This window comes from Stegostoma tigrinum, chromosome 9 (assembly GCF_030684315.1).
Source record: "Stegostoma tigrinum isolate sSteTig4 chromosome 9, sSteTig4.hap1, whole genome shotgun sequence".
Classification (NCBI taxonomy): Eukaryota; Metazoa; Chordata; class Chondrichthyes; order Orectolobiformes; family Stegostomatidae; genus Stegostoma; species Stegostoma tigrinum.
Genome location: NC_081362.1, coordinates 23,306,905 through 23,329,895, shown reverse-complemented (window position 1 = coordinate 23,329,895; position 22,991 = coordinate 23,306,905). Strand labels below are relative to the sequence as shown.

Sequence of the window (22,991 nt, the reverse complement as noted above, 5' to 3'; positions counted from 1 at the left end):
CCCTCCAGTGGTGAAGGTCCACACTAAGCCTACGTAGCTGGGCTTCATCCAAATAAACGGACAGACCTGTTGCTTCAATTTGCTTCACTGTCGTATTGTGGCTGTCTAAATCATACAAGCAGGTAACACAAGTTATTGCATAATAAGTATGCTTTTGCCATGAGTTTGATTAATGATTCTGAATTATTGTCCAATGCACCCTCCTTTTAGCATCTTTGTTAAGCATGACCAATATACATGACCCTTGACAGCAATAAAATGGCATAGTAACATTTCATACATAATTGTTAAATTTCATGTATCATAGATCCACATACATCACATGAATATTACAATCTGAATTTTCAAAGTAATTTGTAAAAATATTATCATATATACTTGTGTAGATTTCAGCCTAGATCATCAAATTCCCTCGTTTGACTTGATTTATTGTAGTCACATGTACCTAAGTACAGTGAAAAAGCTTTGTTTTATGAGTAATACAAGCAGATCATAGCAAACAAGAACATACAGATTGTAGGATGCCTAGACAGAGCAAGGCATAAAAGTTACAACTGCACTGGAGGTGTGCAAAGCAAGATTAAAATTAACAAAATCAACTAGATTTGAAGTTAGAGTGTGCATTTAGCGATCACATAACAGCAGAGAAGAAGCCATTCTGGAACCTGTTGGTGTGTGTGTTAATGCTTCTGTATCTTCTGTCTGTAACAGAAAATTCAAAGAAACTCTTCAGCTCCAACACACATTGTCATCAGCCCATCTCCCAACCACCACATGCATAACCTCACTTCCCAAACCCCTCCTCACTACTCATATACACACTCAGCAACAAAACCCTTACCCCACTCTACTGCTTTCTTAGCAGGAACCCCTCTTCCAAACCTCCCGCTTTGCCACTTGCTCATAAACTCCCACCCCCATATTTGATCAGTAGACCCTCTTCCCACGCCCCTCAACCTCTCCTCACTCAGCAGCCCCTCTTCACAGCTGCAGCCTTCCCCTAAATGCCCACATGCTATAGACCCTCTCATCTTCATTCCTTTTGGATGAGTTTGTGATACCTGTGAAGGAAAGTCACTATTCTGCGATAAGCCGCCTGTGCAGCAGGTAGAAAGGAGCAGAAACACAAACAACCTTGAAAGTTCCATTCTGCTTACTGACTTGGCTGCATTACCTTCCTGTTCTTCCTGCACTAAATGACTAAATTACACCTTCTGGCCTCTGTTTGCATCATGTACATCTTAAAAATGTCCTGGGCCCTCTAGAAAGCGCTGCTAACTAAGTGCTTTGGATCTGCAGTGCAATCTTGCTGCTTGGCAGCTCCAAGTTGATAGGTCCAGGGTTGTTGCACCAGAACCTCTAGATAGAAGTAGTTAAATTTATTTTAGTTTTATATTTCTAATGAAATTGGTAAACTCATGTAAAAATTAGAATGGTTGTGTTAATAATATATAAATAAATCCAGAACTGTTCTGAGTAGGGGTCACTGGACTCGAAACGCTAAGTGATTTTTTTTCTTCACAGATGCTGCCAGACGTGTTGAGCCTTTCCAGCAACTTCTGTTTTTGTTTCTAATTTACAGAATCTGCAGTTCTTTTGGCTTTTATTCTCTATTCTAACTCATATGCATAGCTAATGTAAAGAGTGTGAGCATCAAGCATTCGAAATCAACATCTATGATGTAAACTATTTACATTTCACCATTTATTTAATGTATTTTGTTTGAAGTGAAAATTGAATGCAAGTGGGAAACTATGTTTCCCACCCAGTGCTCCACATTTATTCCTCTAAAGATGAGCAGATGAGGTTCAGGCTTCAGTCATTCAGTGTGATACTGATAGGAGCAATGCGTAGTTTCACGTATTTGCCAAATTATGAAATCTTTTCTTGTGTTTTGAGAAAAGTGATATCACCAAAATTTATTTTTCTGGGGAGGTGGAAATCCTGCAGACTTTCACGAATGGGATATAAATACTGTCTAATTCTTGTTTTAAATAAACTAAGCCAAGCATTAAATGATGGAATAAATCCAACATGCTGTACCACATTACAAATACTAGACTGTGCATGGACTGGGCAGAGTGCAGTAATTGCATTGAAAGAAGGAAATAGAGTAGAGCAGTTGCTGTGTGGGGGTGCATTGAGGCAACAGGTCAGTGTTGTCTCGTTCCAATTTTTCTTTCAAATGTCTGTTGTGTTTGTAAGCGTCCAAAAGCACAAAGTTCTGCAAGATGTACTTTCTACAATTATATAGATTTTGTTGAAAAAAAGTTAAAGCTTTAATAATTGCAGGTAATAGTTGTTTGAGCACACCTCACGGTGGAGTTCATTGATCATTTTCACCTATTTTTCTAATCAACCTGTTCAGAGATGTTATCACACACTTCTGGAACAGGTGGGACTTAAACCCAGGCCTCCCAATCCACAGCTAGGGACACTACCACTGCATCATGAAAGCAGCAACTTAAATCTGCCATTGTTCCATAATTAAATAGTTACCATGTAGAGCTAACGATAAAGGGCCTTGCTTCCAACAAGAGAAAATTATTAATCACTTCTACTGAAAAATAATGTTAATGTTATCATAGTTTCTGTAGAAGTGGTTTGTCTGGTTATCTTTCTTTCTTGCATATACTTCTTAATTAATATTGATCTGTAAAAAAGATTTTGCTTCCATTTAATTTGATGATGATATTAGGAGGGCATACAGTCTCAAACACACAAGGCCTTGATATTTATAATAAGGGAGGGTCGGTTCGGGAGGCACAGTACTGTGGGAAAAAGACTTTTTCTTGGGTTTATTACCAAACAATTGATCAAATTAACAGACTGGCCAGCAGCAGGAGGCCATGACTGGTGAACCTTAGTGTCTTCTGCAATCAGGAGGAAGACAAAGTAAGCAATCAGGCAGCCCCGAGGGGTTGTGGTGGGTATGAGAGAAGCTATTATGAGAGAGTGGACTTGGAGTTGACAGTAGTGAGAGATTGGAGATTACAATGTAGACCATAGGCAGAAGAGAGATGCTGCATTGAGCCGTGAGGAAGCAAAAGGCTTCCTTGTGGCTTCAGGTGTGCTTCTGCTTCTCTTTGCCAACATCCACCATGAACCAATGTCCCCATATCCCCTGAGGTGAATGTAATAGATCTCACAGTGCTATTTTGGAACAGAACAGGGGAGTTGTTGTCAGTGTCCTGATGAATTATAAAATCACAGGATTGATATAGCATAGGAGGAAGACATTCAGCCTTGGCTCTCTAATTGAGCAAATCACCTTCTCCCCATGACTCTGCACGTTCTTCCTTTCTAAATCACAGTCTAAACCTATTCCTCAACCTAAACCTATTCAATTGAGCATGCCTTCACCACTTTCGTAAGGCACTGCATTCTAGACTTTAACTACTTGTTGCATAAAAATGTCTCTCCTCATGTTGTCTCTGCTTCTTCTATAGATTGCTTTCAAAGTAGTGCCTCCTGATCCTTGATCCTTTCCAATACAGGAACCATTTTTCTTAGCTATTCTGTCCAGACCCCTCAGGATCTTGAAAACCTCAATCAAATCTCATCTCCCAGGACAATATACCCACCCATTCATTATGCACATAATTGAAGTTCCTCAACCCCAGAGCTGGTTTTTTAGTCATTATCACGTTGCTGTTTGTGACATCTTGCTGTATGCAAGTTAGCTGTTTCCTAAATTAGAGCTCTGACTGCTTCAGAAGTAATTAATTGCCGAGTTTCAGTCTGAGATATGGTGTGTTCTTGAACGGTGTTAAAGATATGCAAGACTGTACTTTTTTTTTCATAAGGTGTAGGAGTAGAGTCGGGTGGCCTGGTGGTTCAGTGGCTAGCACTGCTGCCTCACAGCGCCAGGGATCCGCATTCAATTCCAGCCTTTGGCGACTATCCGTGTGGAGTTTGCACATTATCCCCATGTCTGTATGTGTTTGCCCTGGTTTCCTCCCCCTCTAAAGATGTGCAGATTAAGTGGAATGTCCATGCTAATTTACCTGTAGTGTCCAGGGATGTGCAGGCTAGAATGATTAGCCATGGAAAATGCAGGGTTACAGGGAGAGGGGGTGAATATGGATGGGATGCTCTTCGGTTGGGGCGGGTAGTGTGGACTCTGGGCTAAATAACTTGCTTCGATGCTGTAGGTTTTCGATTATTCTCTATCTTCCTGTAACCAAACAATATCCTCCTCACTGTCAAGAAGTGGCCAATCAGCCCACTGAGCCTGATCCGCCATTCAGTGAGATTATGTCTGATTGATAACCCTCAAGACCATTTCTTGCCATTACCATATAGCTGTTGATTCCCTTACTGATCAAAAATCTATCTATCTCAGCCCTGAATGTTGTTAACAACACAGCCTCAACATTCCCTTGTGGTAAAGAATTCAACACTCATCACAATCTTAGAGAAGAAATTCCTGCTCATTTCTGTCTTAAATGTGCAACCCTTTATTCTGAAATTATACCGACTGGCCCCAGATTGTCCCACAAGGGGAAGTAACCTTCCTGCATCTCCTCTATCAACCTCTTAAGAATCTTGCATGTTTCAATAAGGTCATTTTTCTTTCTTCTAAACTCCATTGAGAACAGTACCAAACTTTTCAACGTTTTACGAGACAATTCTGCCATACCTCGCATGAGCAAACTGAACCTTGTGTCAGTTCCTCCAATGCCAGCATATCTTTCCTTAAATAAGGGGCCCAGAACTGTTCATTGTACTCCAGCTGTTCCCTTGAAATAATGTCTGACATTCCATTTGGCTACCCTATTATCAGCAGAACTTGAATGGTAGCTTTTTGAGATTCATGCGTGAGGATTCCTAGATCCCTCTTCTATAGCTTTCTGTAGTCTTTCACTATTTAAAGAACATTCAGCAGTTCTATTTTTCCTGCCAACATGCATAATCTCATGTTTTCCCCACATTAGATTCCATCTGCTAAGTTTTTACCCACTCTCTTAACCTGTCTATGTCCCACTTCCCTTTCCATCTATTTTTGTATCACCTGTAAACTTGACCATATATGCTCACTTTTCTCATTCAAGTCATTAATATATATGTGCATTATTGTGGACAGCACTGATGCCTGTGGCACTCTGCTGGTTATTGGTTGACATCTTGAAAATGCCCCTAATCCCAACCCTGTCTTCTATTAGTTAGCAAAAGCCTATATCCATGCTAATATACTAGCTCGAGCACCATGGACTTTTATCTTATAAAGTAGATTAATATGTGGATCGTTGTCAAACTCCTTCTGAAAATCCAAAGGCCATCCACAGCCTGCTTGTTACTTCCTAAAAAAATATTCTGGTTAATTTGTCAGGCATGATTTGCATAGCAAGAAGCCATGCTGATTGTGCTTGATCACATTATATATTTCTAAATGCCCAACCTTTATAATAGACTCTAATATTTTCCCAGTAACAAATGTTATGCTAATTGGCTTACAGTTACCTGTTTTTTTTGTTTCATTCCCTTTTTTCCAACAAAGATACTACATTGACAATTTGTTAATCATTTTCCAGAATCAAAGGATTCCTGGAAGATTTCTACCAGCAACAGAGGTTGCATTTCTGTCTTAATTCTATTTGCTTCTTCATGCATACCCAAGGACATAATAGGCTGAAAAAGATATTGAACAAACCGAAAAATAGCTATCACTTGTTTGCATACAAGTGCAGTGGAATGATTGCCTTTTTTGAAACGTTGTATTTTGCCAATTTCTTCTGAAATACCACATAACTATCACAAATAAACAGAACAAATGAGGCAATTATATCAACAGTATAATAATTGTAAAAAGTATTGTACATAATGCTTTTGATTTTTTTGCTGGCTGCTCATTTTTGTAGTCTGTTATTGAACAGTATATTTACTTCTGTTAGCCTGTAATGGTAACTATTTTGCAATTTTTGGTTTTGTACCAGGCTAGTCAGCTATGAAATGGGGAAGAAAATGTCAATATCATATCATATGAGGTCGCCATGTAGGTTCAGAAAGTAATTAAGAAGGCAGATGAAGTGTTATAATGAAATATAAAAATAAGGAAGTTTTGCTGTACTCTACAGGGCATTGGTGAGATCATAGCCAGAAAACTGTGCAGTTTTGGTCATTTTACTTAAAGCTGGACATATTTTTATTGGATATAGTTGAAAGAAGATTCACCAGGCAGATTAATGGGGTGTTGTGTTGTTTCTTTTCTTTATGGGATGTGGAATCTCTTGCTAGGCCAGTATTTATGGCTCACCTGTAACTGCACTTGAGAATGTGGTAGTTGTTGCATGTTGTGGTGCCAGCAACTGGTGGTTTATGGTTGTAGCAGAGTGCTGCCACTAAACTCGAATCTATGCTGAGTTTAAGGACCAGTTGGTAGTAGAGGATAAAGTGTTATTGAGTCTGAATTAGAAGAGACACTTGTCTTGCATAGTTTGTTGCATTGTAGCAATTTTACAAGTTGGGTTGACTAATTATACATAATTAAAAATCATGCTACGATACAGCGATGACACATCTCTCCCCATGAGGATCTCATTCTGGGGTTGTTTCTTATCTCCCACAAAATTTGCATGATATGATCAGATTGGGCAGAAATTGACGCAGCTTCCACGTTAACTCTTTAACCATTGTCATTTACAACAGCGGTGAGTTGTCTTTTTGAACTGCTGCTGACCTTGTATTATAGATATGCTGCTGTATTATTAAGAAGGAAGTTCCAAGATATGTTGTGAGGAAAGATTGAGCAGTTTGGGCAGACAAACATTGGTGTTCAGAAGAATGAGAAGTGATCTTGTTGAAACGTAACCGGTTTGGAGCAGTCTGGACAAGATAGATACTAAGAGGATGTTTCCCTCATGGGCTATAGGCAGGAACATGACTATCTCAGATCAGCCATTATTAAATTGACTGATGAAGCAGGTTTCAAATGGCTTACTTCTCCTGTATCTTAGGTTCTTGTGTATAATTGCTACACCATGAACACTTGATTAAACCTGTAGCCAAGGCCAGAAATCAGATGACACCAGGTTATAGTCCAACAGGTTTATTTGAAATGACAAACTTTCGGAGCGTTGCCCCTTCATCAGATGAAGCCTGTAACCATTATTTCTTCACTTGGTATTGGATAATTCAAAATGATCTCCCATGACACTGACTGAAAACAGTTGAAGTTGATTTTTCATTTGCCGACCATTGACTTCACAACAATCTTGGTGCCACTGTAGCTTTCCTTTTTGTAAATTGTGATTTCCTTATTTTAACTTCAGGTTTATTTTGTGCTATCAAGTTTTAAAAGGACATTTTAATCCTGAATTGCCTTATTAAAAATAACATTCAACCATTGTTGCATGTGTTATGTGAAAAATATTTTGCCTATTTAATGGAATATTCGTTGGTTTATTTTTTATGATAGTTACATTAGACTATTGCTGATTTCCATACCTGAGTGATTCTCAATATTTTTAGTATCTAACAACTTTTTAAGTGTAATGAAATCCCTATTATGTTGTACGCATCTACTGTCTCCATTCACATTCTAAGTCACATAGACATATTCTGGAGGGAAGTGGCATGTCGTAAGTTTGTAAAGATGAGTACCAAGGGAATGAATTGATTCACCCTCCTCATTCCATAGAAATTACACTTAAGAATGCCTTCTGAATGAGATTACATTGGCATGTTCCTGTGCTGTAAAATTAATTCGTCTCAGACAGCCTAAGGGTTTTTCTTAACTGCGCCACAAAAGTCTCCTTACAATCTATTTACTTTGACTTAATTGTCTTCTTGAAATTCCGCAATTTTGGTTGCTGCACCATTAGTGATCTTGCTTAGGCTGTAGACTTGAGAATTACTTTCCAGAAACTCTGTTTACCTTTTTTCTCTTAAGATGTTGCTTAGAAGCTACCTCTGATCAAACTTTTAGATATTACAACATTGATGCCAATTTAAAAGTGCATCATAAGCTGTACAGCATTTGAGAAGCCTGGTGTCAGAGTTATAAGTGCAAGTCTTTCTTTTCATATCCTATCGTTGGGTGCCAAGCTATTTAAAGCAATGTTACAGTCCGTACTAAGTGACTTAGGTTACTTTATTGGATTAAAGGTAGAATATACACCAATGCTTCATCAGAGGCTGCACTGAGGATGTTACCAAGCACGGTAACGAAACGTCTGCGGAACGTCAAACCAGCTCGGCAAGCCAGCCAACCTCAACACCCACAACCCGAGCTAGAGATCAGCTAAGACAAGCTGATTTTCACTGCCCTGTATTGTATTCCAACTTGCGAACAAAACTCCAGAACAAAACCCATTTGCAACCTGTGGTAAGCTTTTGTTACTGTTCTGCTATCCCTCCGTTAGTAATACACTTTATATTTTCCAATGACAGATATTAGGCTAATTGGCCTATGGTTTCCTGTTTTCTAACGCCTTCCCTTCTTTACTACAGGTGTCACATTTTCAGTTTTCCAATAGGTTGGACTCTCCTGGAATATTTTGATGAAAGTTTGTATTACATCTGTAACCATATGTTAGAATTTAAGACCATAAGACGCAGGAGCAGAATTAGGCCATTTGGCCTATAAAGTTTTCGCTATCATTTGATCCCAGCTGACATGTTTCTTCTCCCTGTACTCCCACGTTGTCTCTGGATCGCTTTTCCAATCTAGAACCTATCTATCTCCAGCTTAAATACATGAAATGACTTGACCTCCAACAGCCGTCTGCGGCAATGGGCTCCACATATTGCCTACCCTGTAGCTGAAGAAATTCTTCCTCATCTTAGTTCTAAAGTGTCATCCCTTCTCGTTGAGACTGTGCCGTCGCTTGCCTACTCTCTCCTACTGGTAAAACCTTTTCTCCATGTCCACTATATCCAGGCCTGTCAGTATTCTGTAAGTTTAAATGAGATTTCTTCCTCATATTTTTAAACTTTATAGAGTACATACCCAGAATCCTCAACTGCTCCTCATGTGATAAGCCCTTTATCCCCAGGATTATTCTTCTAAACCTCCTCTGGACCCTTTCTAATGTCAGCACACCCTTCCTTAGAAATGAGGCACAAAACTGCTTTCAAAATTCCAAATGTAGTTTGACTAGGATGTTATACAGCCTGAGCAGTACATCTCTTCTCCTATATTCCAACACTGCATTTACCTTGATTACTGCCAATTGAATGCTCATGTTACACTAAAGAGAATCCTGAACTAGATAGAACTCTTTGTGCTTCAGATTTTTGAGGCTGTTTAGAAAATAGTCAATGCTTATATTCATCCCACTAAAGTTCAAAACTTCACAATATGCCGCATTGTATTCCATCGGCCACTTCTTTGCCCACTCTCTTAGCCTGCCCATATCCTACACAGCCTCCCCGTTTCATCAGCTCTAACTGTCCTTCCGTCTATCTTCATGTCAGCTGCAAGTATAGCAACAGTACAGTCAGTTCCTTCTTCCAGATTGTTAATGTATAACACGAATAGTTATGGACCCATCGCAGACTACAGTAAAGCTCCACTAATCACTGGATACTGTACTGAAAAAGACTCCTTTATCTCTACTCTCAACCTTCTATCAATCAGCCATGCTAGTACCTTGCCCCTTACACTATGAGCTCCTATCTTATTTATTAGCATCCTGTGTGGCACCTTGTCAAAGCCTTTTTGGAAATGCAAATAGATCACGTCCACTGGCAGTCCTTTGTCTAACTTGCTCATTACCTCATCAGAGAATTCCAACAGATTCTCCAGACATGACCTCCCCTTGACAGTGCAGTGTTGACTCAGTCCTATATTACCGTTCACTTCCAAGTACCCTGCAATCTCATTGTTAACAATGGATTTAAAAACCTTACCAACGATCAAGGTCAGACTAACTGGCTGTAATTTCCTGTCTTTTGTCTTCCTCCATTCTTAAAGAGGGGTGTTACGTCAGCCATTTTTCAGTCCTCTGGTACCCTCCCTGATTTCAGCGATTCCTGAAACATCACCACTAATCCCTCTACAGTCTCCTCCTGGTATCCCTCCCTTAATAATGCACTTTACATTTTCCAATGACAGATATTAGGCTAATTGGCCTATAGTTTTCTGTTTTCTATCGCCTTCCCTTCTTTAGCTTTCGCGTCACATTTTCAGTTTTCCAAAATGTTGGACTCTCCTGGAATATTTTGATGGAAGTTTGTACTACCTCTGTAACCATATGTTAGAATTTAAGACCATAAGACACAGGAGCAGAATTAGGCCATTTGGCCCAATCAGTTTTCTTCCTTCAGATGTCTGAGGTGTAGTCGATCTGGACTATCCAAATAATATATCCACTTTCAGTCCTTTCAGTTTCCCTAGCACATTCTCCTTAGAGGCGACCACTACACTTACTCCTGCTTCCTGACTCCCTGGAAGTTCTGGTATGCTGCAGGTGTCTTTCACTAAAAATTAATGCAAATTGCCTCTTCGGTTCCACCACCATTTCTTTGTTCCCCATGATACTTTACCAGCTTCATTTTCCAGTAGTCCATAAGTGCACTCTTGTCCCTCCCTTACCTTTTATATATCTTTAAAAAAGCTTTTCCAATCTTCTTTTATATTATATGGCTGGCTTGCTCTCAAATTTCATCTTTTGCCTTTTTTTAGTTATTCTCTGCTGTTTTTTTTAAGAGGCTTCCCAGTCCTCTGACATCTCTCAGATCTTCATACTGTATGCTTTTTCTTTTGTTTTTATGCTGGTTGCCTTGTCCTTTCCATAATATGTTTCCTTTTCCTTGGAATGAATTTCTGCTATGCGCCCCAAATTAGCCCCAGAAACTCCTACAATTGCTACTTTTATTGTCTTCCCTACTAGCCTGCCATTCCATTCATCTCTGACCAGCTCCTCCCTCGTGTCTTTGTAATTACTTCAACTTCTTCCTCTCAAACTTCACATTATGGCCAGTAGCAATTCCTTCACCTTAAGCTCCTTAATCAAGTTTGCCTCATTACAAATCACCAAATCCAGAATTGCATGTTCCTCAGAGGGCTGTACAACAAGTTGCTCCAAGAAAAGCCATCTCTTGGACATTCCACAAATTCCTTTTCTTGAGATCTTCTGTCAAACTGATTTTCCTAATACACCTGCATAATGAAGGCCCCATCATTATTGTAATAGAGCCTTTCTTACATCTTGTTTTTTCTATCTCCTAATTTATTTTCTTCCCCACATTCTGTCTACTGCTAGAAGGCCTATACATAACTCCCATCACCGTCTTTTCTCCTTTTGCAGTTCCCCAACTCTTACCCGTTTAGATTCTATGCCTTCCAACTCAATATCACTTCTTAGTATCAATTTAATTTAATTTCTTACTTATAAGGCAACCCTTGCCCCTCTGCTCTTCTGTGTGTCCTTTTGATAAGATGTGTATCCTTGGATATCTAGTCCTGTGCCCCCATCCACTGCTGTGTCTCAGCGATACCCACAACATCTCACCTGCCAGTTTCAATCTGTGCTACAAGCCCATTTACCTTGTCTTGTGTACTGCTTGCATTTAAGTACAACAACTTCATCCTGCATTCGCAGCTTACTTCTCCTTTTTGTCCCCTTATCTGCTGTGCCTGAAGTTAGATGCATAATTTTATATGTAGATACATACTTGAAAATGCAGGTCTACACTTCTTGACTGCATTTGGAATCTCACCAACACCTACAATGTTGCTGCTCGGCTACTTTGCACATAGGAACAGGCACCTGTTTTATGCATTGGAACAAGATGCATCTTAGGCTCTTAGCTTGTTTTCTTAGGCTTGTTAACTTTGCACTTACTTGGGCACTCACAGCACCTCTGCTTTGCCTTGCCTTTTAGTGCAGAAAAAAAAACTAGGCAGCCTGAAATACTTGCCAGTGCTTAGCAGCGGAAAGGTGGATATATTGGTCTACAGTGCTGTGCTACACATCTAAAGCATATGGCAATGGTTTATAGTGCCATAAACTCTGCATGTGCTTCAATAAAGTAGCCATTTCTGAAATTCTAAGGGTAGAGTCATTAATCCAATCAAGGTTCAATCGGGTGAGCTGGTCTGGCCTTGATCGAGAAAGACGGTGAGCTGCTCAGAGTGAGTAAGTAGGAAATGCAAAGAGTATAAAGGGTTAGTGGTTCGGCAGAAGGGGGGTGCGAGGAGAGGTGTTGGGGTGTAGATGGTTGGGTGAGAGTAGTTGAGGGAACTAAGAGGGATAGATCATGAGCCTTAGTTGGAGGTGGATGCTGCAGCAGTGTTAAAGTGAGCGTGAAGTAGCAGAGAGTATATAGTGACTGTTAACCAATTCTGGATCTACCCTGTCAAGATCCTAAGAAGCTTTTATATTTCAGTTAGTTACCTCTCATTCTTCTATACTCCAACAAGTACAGGTTCAACTTAATGAATAGTTCCTCAAAAGACATCCTTTTGTACCCGCTATCAGCCTAATGAACCTTCTCTGGATTTCTCTAATGCTATTAAATCTCCCCTTTTATAAGGGCCCCAGAATTTTTGATCATATTCCAGCTGTGATCTTGTATAATTTCTGTAAAGACTCCTTACTTTTATACTCAACTCCTTTTGAAATAAAGGCCAATATTCCACTTGCCTTCTCTACTTTTTGCTGAACTTGGATGGTAGCTTATGTGATTCATGCAGGAGGACTTCCAAATCCATCTCTTCTGTAGCTTTCTACAGTCTTTCTCTATTTAACTAATATTCACTCCTCTATTCTTCCTGCCAGGAGCATAACCTCACATTTTCCACATATATCATACAATATACTCCTGAATCTCTCGTTGTATCCTTCTGGTATCATAGCAATTAGTCTGGTGAACCTTCACTGCACTCCTTTAAACAGCGTGTCCTTTTTTTCATAATGGGACCAAAAGTGCTTTTAATACTCCTGAATATGTTCTCACCAAGGTTCTGTATAATTCAGAAAGACATCTTTACTTATACTCAAATCCCTTTGTGATAAAGGCCAACATGTAATTTGCCTTTCTAATTGCTTTCTGCATCTGCATATTAGTTTTCAGAGAACATTGATACTCAGTGACTTTAGATACCAGCATTTCTCAATCTCTTGCCATTTGAGAAATACTCCGCAACTCTGTCCCTCTTACCAAAATGGACCACCTCATACCTGAAATCATATACAATTTCTTATCCCTACCACATTCTTTCCCCACTGCCAGCCTGTCCAAGTCTCCTTAAAGTTTATGCATTATCCTTGCACATACTTTAATTTTGTCATAAGATGTAAAACATGGGCCAGCATTTATTGCCCATCTCTTCTTGCTCATGGATAGAACTAGATAGCTTTTCAGATTTAAGAGGGTAGTTAAGAGTCATCCACATTTATTTGAATCCAGAGCCACATGTAGGCATGCCAGACCAGGAAAGGATGGTAGTTTCTTTCCCAAAGAAACCAGATTGGTTTTTATTACAACTGACAATGGTTAGACTTTAATTTCAGATTTTTATTTTTGTTGTATTCATCTCTTGGTGGAATTCAAATCGGGGTGCTCAATACATTGCCTGGATCTCTGGATTATATGTCTAGCAACAATACCACTAGTTCATCATCTATCAGTAGGGAATTGGTTACGCATAGCTTGAGGCTAACCATTCCATAAGCAATTGTGCAATTGCAGAAGTTTGCTGAGGCCCTACCTCCCCAAAGTGTTTCCTTCTGCACCACATGCTTGCCTTCTACCCAACTGAACTAACTGACTCCTCTTCCATATAGACTTGTGCCACCTGCAAACTTGGAAATGTTGTCTTGCTCTCCAAAGCCAAATCATGGATACAGATTGTAAGGAACTGGGACCCAGGCCCTGATTCTGACGGTACTCCACTAGTCATGGCTAGTCAACCTGAGAATGATCCATTTGTTCCAACTCTGTTTTCTTTCCATTAAGTAATCCTTAGTCCATGCCAGTATGTTGTGACTGATCCAATGTGCTTGAATTTTTATTTACCTGTATGAGACCTGATGGAAAGCTTTCTGAAAATCCAATACACTGCATTCACAGTTTTCCCCCTTGTCTGTTTTGCTGGTAACGTCTTACAAAAAATGTTCTGTCAAGTATGATTTCCCCTTTCATAAATTCATAATGACTGCTCAATCAGATAATTATTTTCTAACTGTCCAATGATCATAATCCTTTCCCTACTGTTGATGTCAGGCTTACAGGTCTGTCGTTCCCTGTTTCCTCCTCCTTTCTTTTCTTAAATATTGAGATTACATCCACAACCTTCCAATCTGCAGGCACAGTTCTAGAAACTATGGAACTTTGAATGATGATGATGAATGCAAATTCAATCATAAAAACCAAAATAAAGCCACAACATAATATTGGCTAAATAGTGGTCTCTCCGGAAACTGCTCTGCAATGTTTAATGTTGTAGTTGTCAATTATTAAAGTGTGTTGTGTACAGGAGCAAAATTTTGTGCATATTATGTTCTATTAGAACCCTCGCTGACTTTTCATTATTTTCATTTTATTTGTTTATTAATTTTGGTTTGGAGCTGTACACTGAACAGTGGATTGCAAATGACCTTTAGGCTGTGGACCCAGCTTGTATCAAAAAAAAAGAATATTTATTTGTTTATTTATGAGACCAGATCTGGAAGTTAATTGCATGTTGGTTCTTGATTGATAGGTTCTCCAGACACATTGACACTGACAAAGAACTGTTGTTTAAACAGATAGCAGAGTTTGGCTAAATGTGATGTCACTACCTGGGACTAGGTTCCAGCAAATCTGGAAATGCCTTATGCTCAAGCAAATTTCAGATGTTGAATAGTAACTGGGACCTCAGGAGCTGACAGGGACAGGCCAAAGTCTGAACTGGATTTTAGATTGTGTTCTCTTTGAGGGATATGGCTTTTGATGCGACACATGAAGATTTGAAAGCTCCCTCCCTAATGCCCTCTTATTAGCTATTGGAAGTTCAGAGAATAGAAACTCAGTTATAAAGAAAACTGACTTCCTCTGAGTGAACTGAAAAGGTGGTCCTAATAGACATTTTCTGAAATTCAACAAAGAAATAATCAGCTATGCTTGTTAACAGTGCATCATGAAAACCACATGAGTAATCCAATCAGTTTTGTTATTTTCTTCTGTTTACCCCTTAACTGAGTTTATTTGTCTCTTGTCTTCTCTGTGAAATGAGGCTAAAAATAAATGTTGTTGGATTAAATCATAGACATCGATTGTATTCCTTTGTTCATTTTTGCTCAGCTGAAGTTACTTGATTGTTAATAAATTCTTGAGTCTCTTGTTTAAGCTACAAAACAGATGCTCAGTATTGATTATTTGTGGAGCCAGGGATACGTTCTACAAAAAGTCTGGTTAGGAATCATTGGGGTCAATTTTGAAGGTCTTTGGAAGGTTTCATTTTACTGTGTCATGAATATAGAAGTAAGAGAGCTGATTTTATTTGGTCTTCTGCATGTCATAGGTCAAAGGTTTGCTTGCAGTAAATTAATTCAATTTTGATATCTTGTATTGATATTAATGTCTCCTAATTCAACCATAAATAAGAATGTGTTTTAATTTCAAGCTGTCATTTCCTGTTTCCTCGACAATAATTCAGGCAGTTTCTGAAATTAACAACTTGCTTTGAATTATGTGCCGTTGTCCTTTGGACTTATGCCACATTGAAACAGAACTGTACTGGACAGGAAATCTACTTTCCTCAAAACTCTTTAGAATAGCTTAGGCAATAATTTGAAATATTTTATTCACAGAATAGGCTTTATTCAAAGAATCATAGAATCCTTGTTGGCAATTTGACCTATCCAGTCTGCATTGACTGTCTGAAGAGCATCCCGCCCAAAACCAGCCCCCACCTAACCAAGTAACCCCATTACCATGACTAATCCATCTAATGGCAGCTCATTTTACATAATTCCTGTTTTTTTAAGCTTTCCATTAAAATCACCAGATATAAAAATGGGAAAACCTATAGAACAACAGCCCAGTTTGCTGTCAACCACTTCACAATACAGAACATCAAAATCCACTGGTAAACAAAGCCGTCATTCTGCTTGAGACCAAACAGTGCTGTTTCATTGATAATGGGAACTGCAGATGCTGGAGAATTCCAAGATAATAAAATGTGAGGCTGGATGAACACAGCAGGCCAAGCAGCATCTCAGGAGCACAAAAGCTGACGTTTCAGGCCTAGACCCTTCATCAGAGAGGGGGATGGGGAGAAGGAACTGGAATAAATAGGGAGAGAGGGGGAGGCGGACCGAAGATGGAGAGTAAAGAAGATAGGTGGAGAGAGTGTAGGTGGGGAGTTAGGGAGGGGATAGGTCAGTCCAGGGAAGACGGACAGGTCAAGGAGGTGGGATGAGGTTAGTATTGTTCAGTCCAGATCTTTGTAAATTTATGAACAAGAATGAAGATCTCAACACAACCATAATTTCATCATTACACAAAATGTATTCAGCCTATCATTTGTGACAAGATTTGCACATCTGCATTGGCTCTGGAAGAAACTGATGATGACAGTGAGCAATGCAGATCTGTCCTCTAGATGCAGATTGTGTATTAAATTTGAGTTCTGTCAGACCAAAGTGATTCTGTTCAGGTTTTGAAACTTAGCAGTAGAGCATAGGTTAGTACAGGAGGATTGTGGGCAGTAAGATTTTTTTACACAGCTGCTTTGCGATGCACAGTGATACCAACAGTGTGGATTCAGTAATCACACTGGCTTAGGTTACCATGAATGACTTTCCTTCTCAACTTCACCTCATCTCAGGCATGGTGACCCTCAGGTTAAACCACCAGCACTGATCTCTGTCTAATGAGAAAGCAGCCCTATGTCCTGATAGGACTTTACCTTATATACCATTGAACTCCAAAATGTGTATATAACACAAAACCTGAGGAACCTTATATTATCTTCAAAGCATAAAAGCTGGATCAATGTTTTACTAATTTCACATATATTTCTTAAGTTAGTGTGAAATTTTTTTGGAAGCTTGGGAAGCCACTTCTTTTGAGTCACTGCCATGTAGTTCTGGTTTTCTTGCAAAAGCAGCTCTGCAGGTTTAGTGCAATTTGAAACAATCTTGAAGACCAGGATTAATTACCCGCAATTCTCAGGTTTGACATCATGCAAAGGTGTGGAATATAAGATCACAATTTGGCCAAAACATTGTACTTTTCCAAGAGTATGACCTTTTTTATGTGTTAGAAAAAGCCATCTGTATGGAGAACACATATGTTGCAACATTTTATCTTCCACAATATACCCAGTGGGAAGAATTCCAATAAAAGCCATCAAGAACGATGCCAAGATTGAGGGAAATTTTGGATCATCAATACCCACCTCAAAACAAAAGACAGAACTCTTTTAAAAGAGCAGTCATTTTAATATACAGTAGCCATCATACACTATATTGAATAAGATAGATTTTAGTTGCTATGACTTAGAGCAGACTTTTATATGAACTCCTTACTTCTTAATAGTGTTCATACTGAAGGAATAGCAATGTCCTTTAAATATTGAGTTTCATTTTTTTCTACTTCAGGATTATACTGAGACACAAAATCTTAACTCTGATGTTTACTTTTAAAGGACAATACTGTTGGTTCTGCTATAACGCGATAGTTGCGTTCCTGTGCAACATCATGTTATAGAAAATCACATTAAAGAAACAACGGGGCCTAGGGGAAAAATGGGGTTGGGGCAGACCATCAAAAAAATCACTAAAAATCGCTCAAAAATCACTCAAAAGCCTAACACAAAGAATAGCACAGTTTGAATAAATGTTTAATTCACATCTAGCAATGAAATAAAAGTAAATTAACACTTTACCTTGAAAAAAATGTCAAGATGACTTGATAGGGGAGGAGGTTCTGAGGTTGCTGTGTTGTTAAAACAGGAACTGAGGATCATTATAATCATCATCACCTTCAGGTGCAGTTGTGGTTGCAGGGTTAGGGTGGAAAATAGTTAATCCAGAAGTGGATGGTTGTGCTTCATTGTTTTCTGACTGTTTCTTGGGGGTTGGCTTATTGTTTTCTGACTGTTTCTTGGGGGTTGGCTTAAAAAAGACATCCAGTTTTTGCTGATTTACTCTTTATCTTCTTTCATGAGGAAGCTGTTCATGGGGTGCTAATTAAGATTTTATTCGATGAACTGCTGTTTTCTGAGATAATGGGAACTGCAGATGCTGGAGAATCCAAGATAATAAAGTGTGAAGCTGGATGAACACAGCAGGCCAAGCAGCATCTCAGGAGCACCAAAGCTGACGTTTCGGGCCTAGAGCCTTCATCAGAGAGCTGTTTTCTGCATTGTAATCATTGTCCTGTACGAGCTGCAACTGCTTCTTAATTTCCCTCAGGATTGAAGACAAAACTAAAGTGGAAAGCCCTCGTGGCGCAGCATCCTGAACTACTACTTTATCTCCAGCTTCCACTTTCCCCTCAGCAACAAGTTGTTGTAGATCAGCTGGAGAGCGTTCTTCACAGTGGGACTCAAGTAGCTCATCAACATTCTCATTCTCCACATCTTCAAATCCAACTTGCTTTGCAAGATCAACACAATGTTCTTTGATTCTTGGGACCCTTTAAAATCTTGAAAAAAGTCTGGAAGAAGCTTCTGCCAAACTGCATACAAACAATCCTAACTGACATCACCTCAGGTGTCCACAATAATGTTAACTGCATTCTTGATGTTAAAGTGCTTCCAAAATTGAAGAACGCTGTCCTTATCCACCTCAGTGGCTGTAGTCAGCCTCTTAAATATGCACCTTATATAATAAGCTTTAAAAGCTTCTATTACACCTTTGTGCAAGGGTGGAAGGAGAGAGGTTGTATTTGGGGGTAGAAATAGCACTTTAATGGTGGGAGGTTGGCTTGGCACATTGTCCAGGATAAGGAAAATCTTGAAATCCATTTTTTTTTCTTACAATATTTTCTAAAAACATATTCCAAAACATCAACAATAAGACCACAAAAAAATGCCCCGTCATCCAACCTCTTTTGCTTGACTGAAAGCATTCTTAAGGTCACATTTCAGGCTCACGGGTTGGTACACCACCATAGGCTGGAAATTATCACATGAAGCCACTAACATTGCGCGTAGTCTGGACAAAGCACACAAAACGATCATGGGATGTTGACACGGAGTCGCTTCCAGCGCAAACATTGTGCATGCTAAGGACAAAGCCTATGAAATAATAATGTCATGTCGACATGTACTGCGCACAACGATGGAATCAAGTTATAGCCAAGACAAATTTGTGTTTCGGAAATAGCGTTCCCCTGTTTGTCAGTAGCATTATAGCCAATTTGCATTGCCGGAACACACGTAATAACAGATAAATGAAAAAGTTATGAACTTTCTCTGGTTTCCATTGATACCCTGCTAATGTCTTAGAATTATATAAAGAAAAGGTGCATATATTACAGCATTTATTACTTTCATTCAGTAGTACCTACCTTTCCATTAGCAAGAAATGAGTGGGCACAATAATTTATCTGGCAAGATTGTTATTATTAGGTTAAGGATAATTTCTCCTAATTGTATTTATTTCCATAAATTATTACTGTAATTTGTCAAATTACTAATTAATATATAATTTATGATCGCAGAAGTCGACATAACTGAGAAATCAATATTTTATACAAATCACAAAGGCATGATAGTAATTTTTGGACTGGTTAAATAAATATGTGTAAAATATTCATTTTTCTTGACTGCCAACTTCATTCATCAACCAAAGGAGCCTAATTAGATTTGACTCAAGGGAATGGCACAAGTCACTTTGCAATCCAATACAGTCCCTTGTATCATTTGTCACCGATATTCTGCAGAGCCCTGCGGAGTAGTACCATCTCATGAGATGTCAGAACAGAATTTTGTTCAGAAGTTTGTTTGGGCTTCAGTCTCTCTACTCGAAATATAGAATTATTATCAAAATTCATAATGAACATTTTGGACAACACTTTCCATTTGCTGAGTGGTCTACAGTAGTAAAAATAGGTGAACAAGAGAAAATTAAATCCTGTGACAAGAAAAATTATCTCCTGCATCCTTGCAATATGGTTTTGACCATTCCATGCAGTCATTTTTAATGCACAAAAGAAAGTTTTAATTCCAGCCTTAAAATCATCTGAAAGTCAAAACGGAACTGAAAGCTTACGTTAACATCAATTTCAAAACATTTAAGTTCCGGGATAACTGAATCTTCAATTGGTCAACTGGGGCATTATTACACCCTAACAAGGTGAAGGTTTATATTTTATAACAAATTGACTGGAATGAAAACATTCCAAATCAAAATAAACAATCTTTCACAATAATTCCAACCGAAATAAAGTGTAGTTATTTTAAATGAATGGCTTATCATACACACAGATTAACTAAGGCTTCTGACCCAGATATTTCTTGCGTGAAACATTGCATCATGGATTATTTAAGGTGCCAATTTGTGTGGAGGTGATGGAAGCACATGCAAAGTTCTGGAAATGTGAATGCATGCATTTCATCCTAAACTTGGTGATGCATTTTAATGCTTTCACGTCTTACGTTATTGAGATGTAGGATTATCTTTTTTTCACCTGTGACCTTGGAAGTTGGAAGAAGATTCCGAGCACAAGATATATTTTCATGGGTTACTCCTGTAGGATTCGTTAAATGTGACCAATTACAGAATATCGTAGGTTGCAGCATTGAGAAATAATCTATGTTCATCTCTTCAGTGGAACTAGAATTCATTGGACATGAAAAAACCATAAATAAGAAGACTGACTTCTGTTTTGCTTTTGATTTTTAAACCCTTTTTTGGCCTGTTGGTGTTACAGGAGGAACAAAATAGAGGCAAACCCAACTGGGAACACCTAAATGAAGACTTGCATGTATTAATCACTGTGGAAGATGCTCAGAACAGAGCAGAAATAAAGCTAAAGAGGGCCGTGGAGGAAGTTAAAAAGTTGCTTGTACCAGCGGTAAGTACCTTCAACTACAGATTGTAATTTCCCCCATGTAACTTATTTAATTTACTTGCACAAAGTCACAGCAGTTGACTAAAATGTACAAACAAGAATTTTTATAAAAGGGAAATTTCTTTTTTTCTCTCTTGTGTTGGTGTTTTCCACTTGTCTCTGAAGGCATTACCAACCAGTCAGGCTGTCATTTGCTGCATTCCATCTAAAATTGGTGGTGTGGTGGTCAGTGAAAATTATCTAAGATTACAAAGAGATCTCAATCATTTGGGTCCATGGGTTTAGGAATGGCAGAAAGACTTTAATTTGGATAAGTGAGAGGTTTTGAGTTTTGGTAATACAAACAAGGACAGGATTTACACAATTACTGGTTGGATCCTGGGTGGTGTTATAGAACAGAGAGACCTAGGGGTTCAGGTACATAATTCCTTGAAGTTTGCGTCGCAGTGTCAGAGTTGGGATGTCATGTTAAGATTGTACAAGATATTGGTGAGGCCTCTTCTGAAGAGTACTGTGCGCAGTTCTGATAATTTTGTTATAGCACAGATATTATTAAACGAGAGAGGTTCAGAAAAAATTTATCAGGATGTCACCAGGAATGCAGGTTTGAGATATAAAAATAGACTGGAAAGACTGGGACTTCTTTCACTGGAATGTAGGAGGTTGTTGAGGTTTATAAAATTGTGATGGATGTCGGGAAGGCGAATGATAAGGGTCTTTTCTATAGGATGGGGGAGTTCAAAATGAGAGAGCACATTTTTAAGGTGAGAAAAGAAAGATTTAGAAAGAACATGAGGGGCAGTTTTTTTTATGCAGAGAGTGATTTGTGTGTGAAATGAACTGCTGGAGAAAGTGATGGATGCAAGTACAGTTACAACATAAAAAAGACATTTTGATAAGTTAATGAATTGGATATGTTTGGAACGAAATGGGCCAAGCGCAGGCAGGTGGGATTAGTTTAGTTTGGAACATGGTCAGCATGAACTGATTGGACCAAAGGGACTGTTTTCATGCAGTATGACTGTGACTATCCAACAGTTGGAATTAATCATTGTTCATGTGAAAATCTTTGACAATAAATGTTAGCAAGTTTGTGTGTTGGTATCAGATGTGAGTATATCCTTCCTCTGATTTTATAGATCCAGCATACGTTGTTGTTTGATGTAAAAGATATTTTGTTCTTTCCTGATGTACAGTATAACATATTGGGACTGGCTTGCATTTAAAACATTAACAACTTGAGGCCGCTTTTAATGATTAGTCGACTTGTGCTTATGATCCACAAAACCACTCTGTTCCTGCTAACAGTTCCATTTACGTGTGGTGAAATTCTCAGAAATGCAGAAAGACAATGGTCACTTTATATACGTAAAAGAGATGCCTAAACACCCAGTAAGTCAGAAGGTAGGTGGTGCTTGTTCTGTGGCCAAAATGCCATATCATATGGCACTATACATTAGGTGTCTGTAGATATGGAATGAAACTGGTTTGATCCGTTGCACTGGCAAGTTGCCTGCTTCAATCCGCTTCTTTAGACCAGCAGCCAAACCTCATGGGACTTTTAAGGTTATCGCCTGAAAGATGGATCTAAGATTTTTGGCTTTGTTTATTATGTTTGTTGTTGAGACTACATGTAGAGAAGGAATTGGCTCCCTTTTTTAATCCCCTCTTGATTCGTCACAACACATGTTTTTATTTCTTTTTAGCGCAGAGCTGTCACACTTCACTTGAACTATAGTTCACAAGAAATTAAGGAGTTAATTACCAAGGTTTCCTTCAGTGAAAGAAAGAGGAATTTTATTCTCTACCATCCCTGTGGAAAAATAATAAAAATGTGACATCAAACATACAAACACAAAATAAAAAGTTTAAAAGGGAGACTAACTGGTACAGAAAAGTCGTATAACAGATACATAGTTTATATGCTTTCTGTCCTGAAGAATTAAATTTTGAACATGGGATAAAGTTGATTAATTGTTGACAAGTATCCTCAGCAGGGCTGAGTTTTGTAGATATCCTTGAGTTCCTGTAGAATG

The 22,991-nt window shown here is 38.7% G+C and overlaps 1 protein-coding gene across 6 annotated transcripts in view; it reads left to right on the top strand.

Moving 5' to 3' along the window:
* Positions 1 to 22,991, top strand: part of LOC125454669 (KH domain-containing RNA-binding protein QKI) — a 527,237-nt gene that overhangs the window by 359,439 nt on the left and 144,807 nt on the right. For all 6 annotated transcript variants that reach the window (XM_048535689.2, XM_048535686.2, XM_059648416.1 and 3 more), the window contains one exon: positions 20,815 to 20,958. In XM_048535689.2, the coding sequence (XP_048391646.1) occupies positions 20,815 to 20,958 (144 nt within the window). The remainder of the gene's footprint in view (positions 1 to 20,814; positions 20,959 to 22,991) is intronic.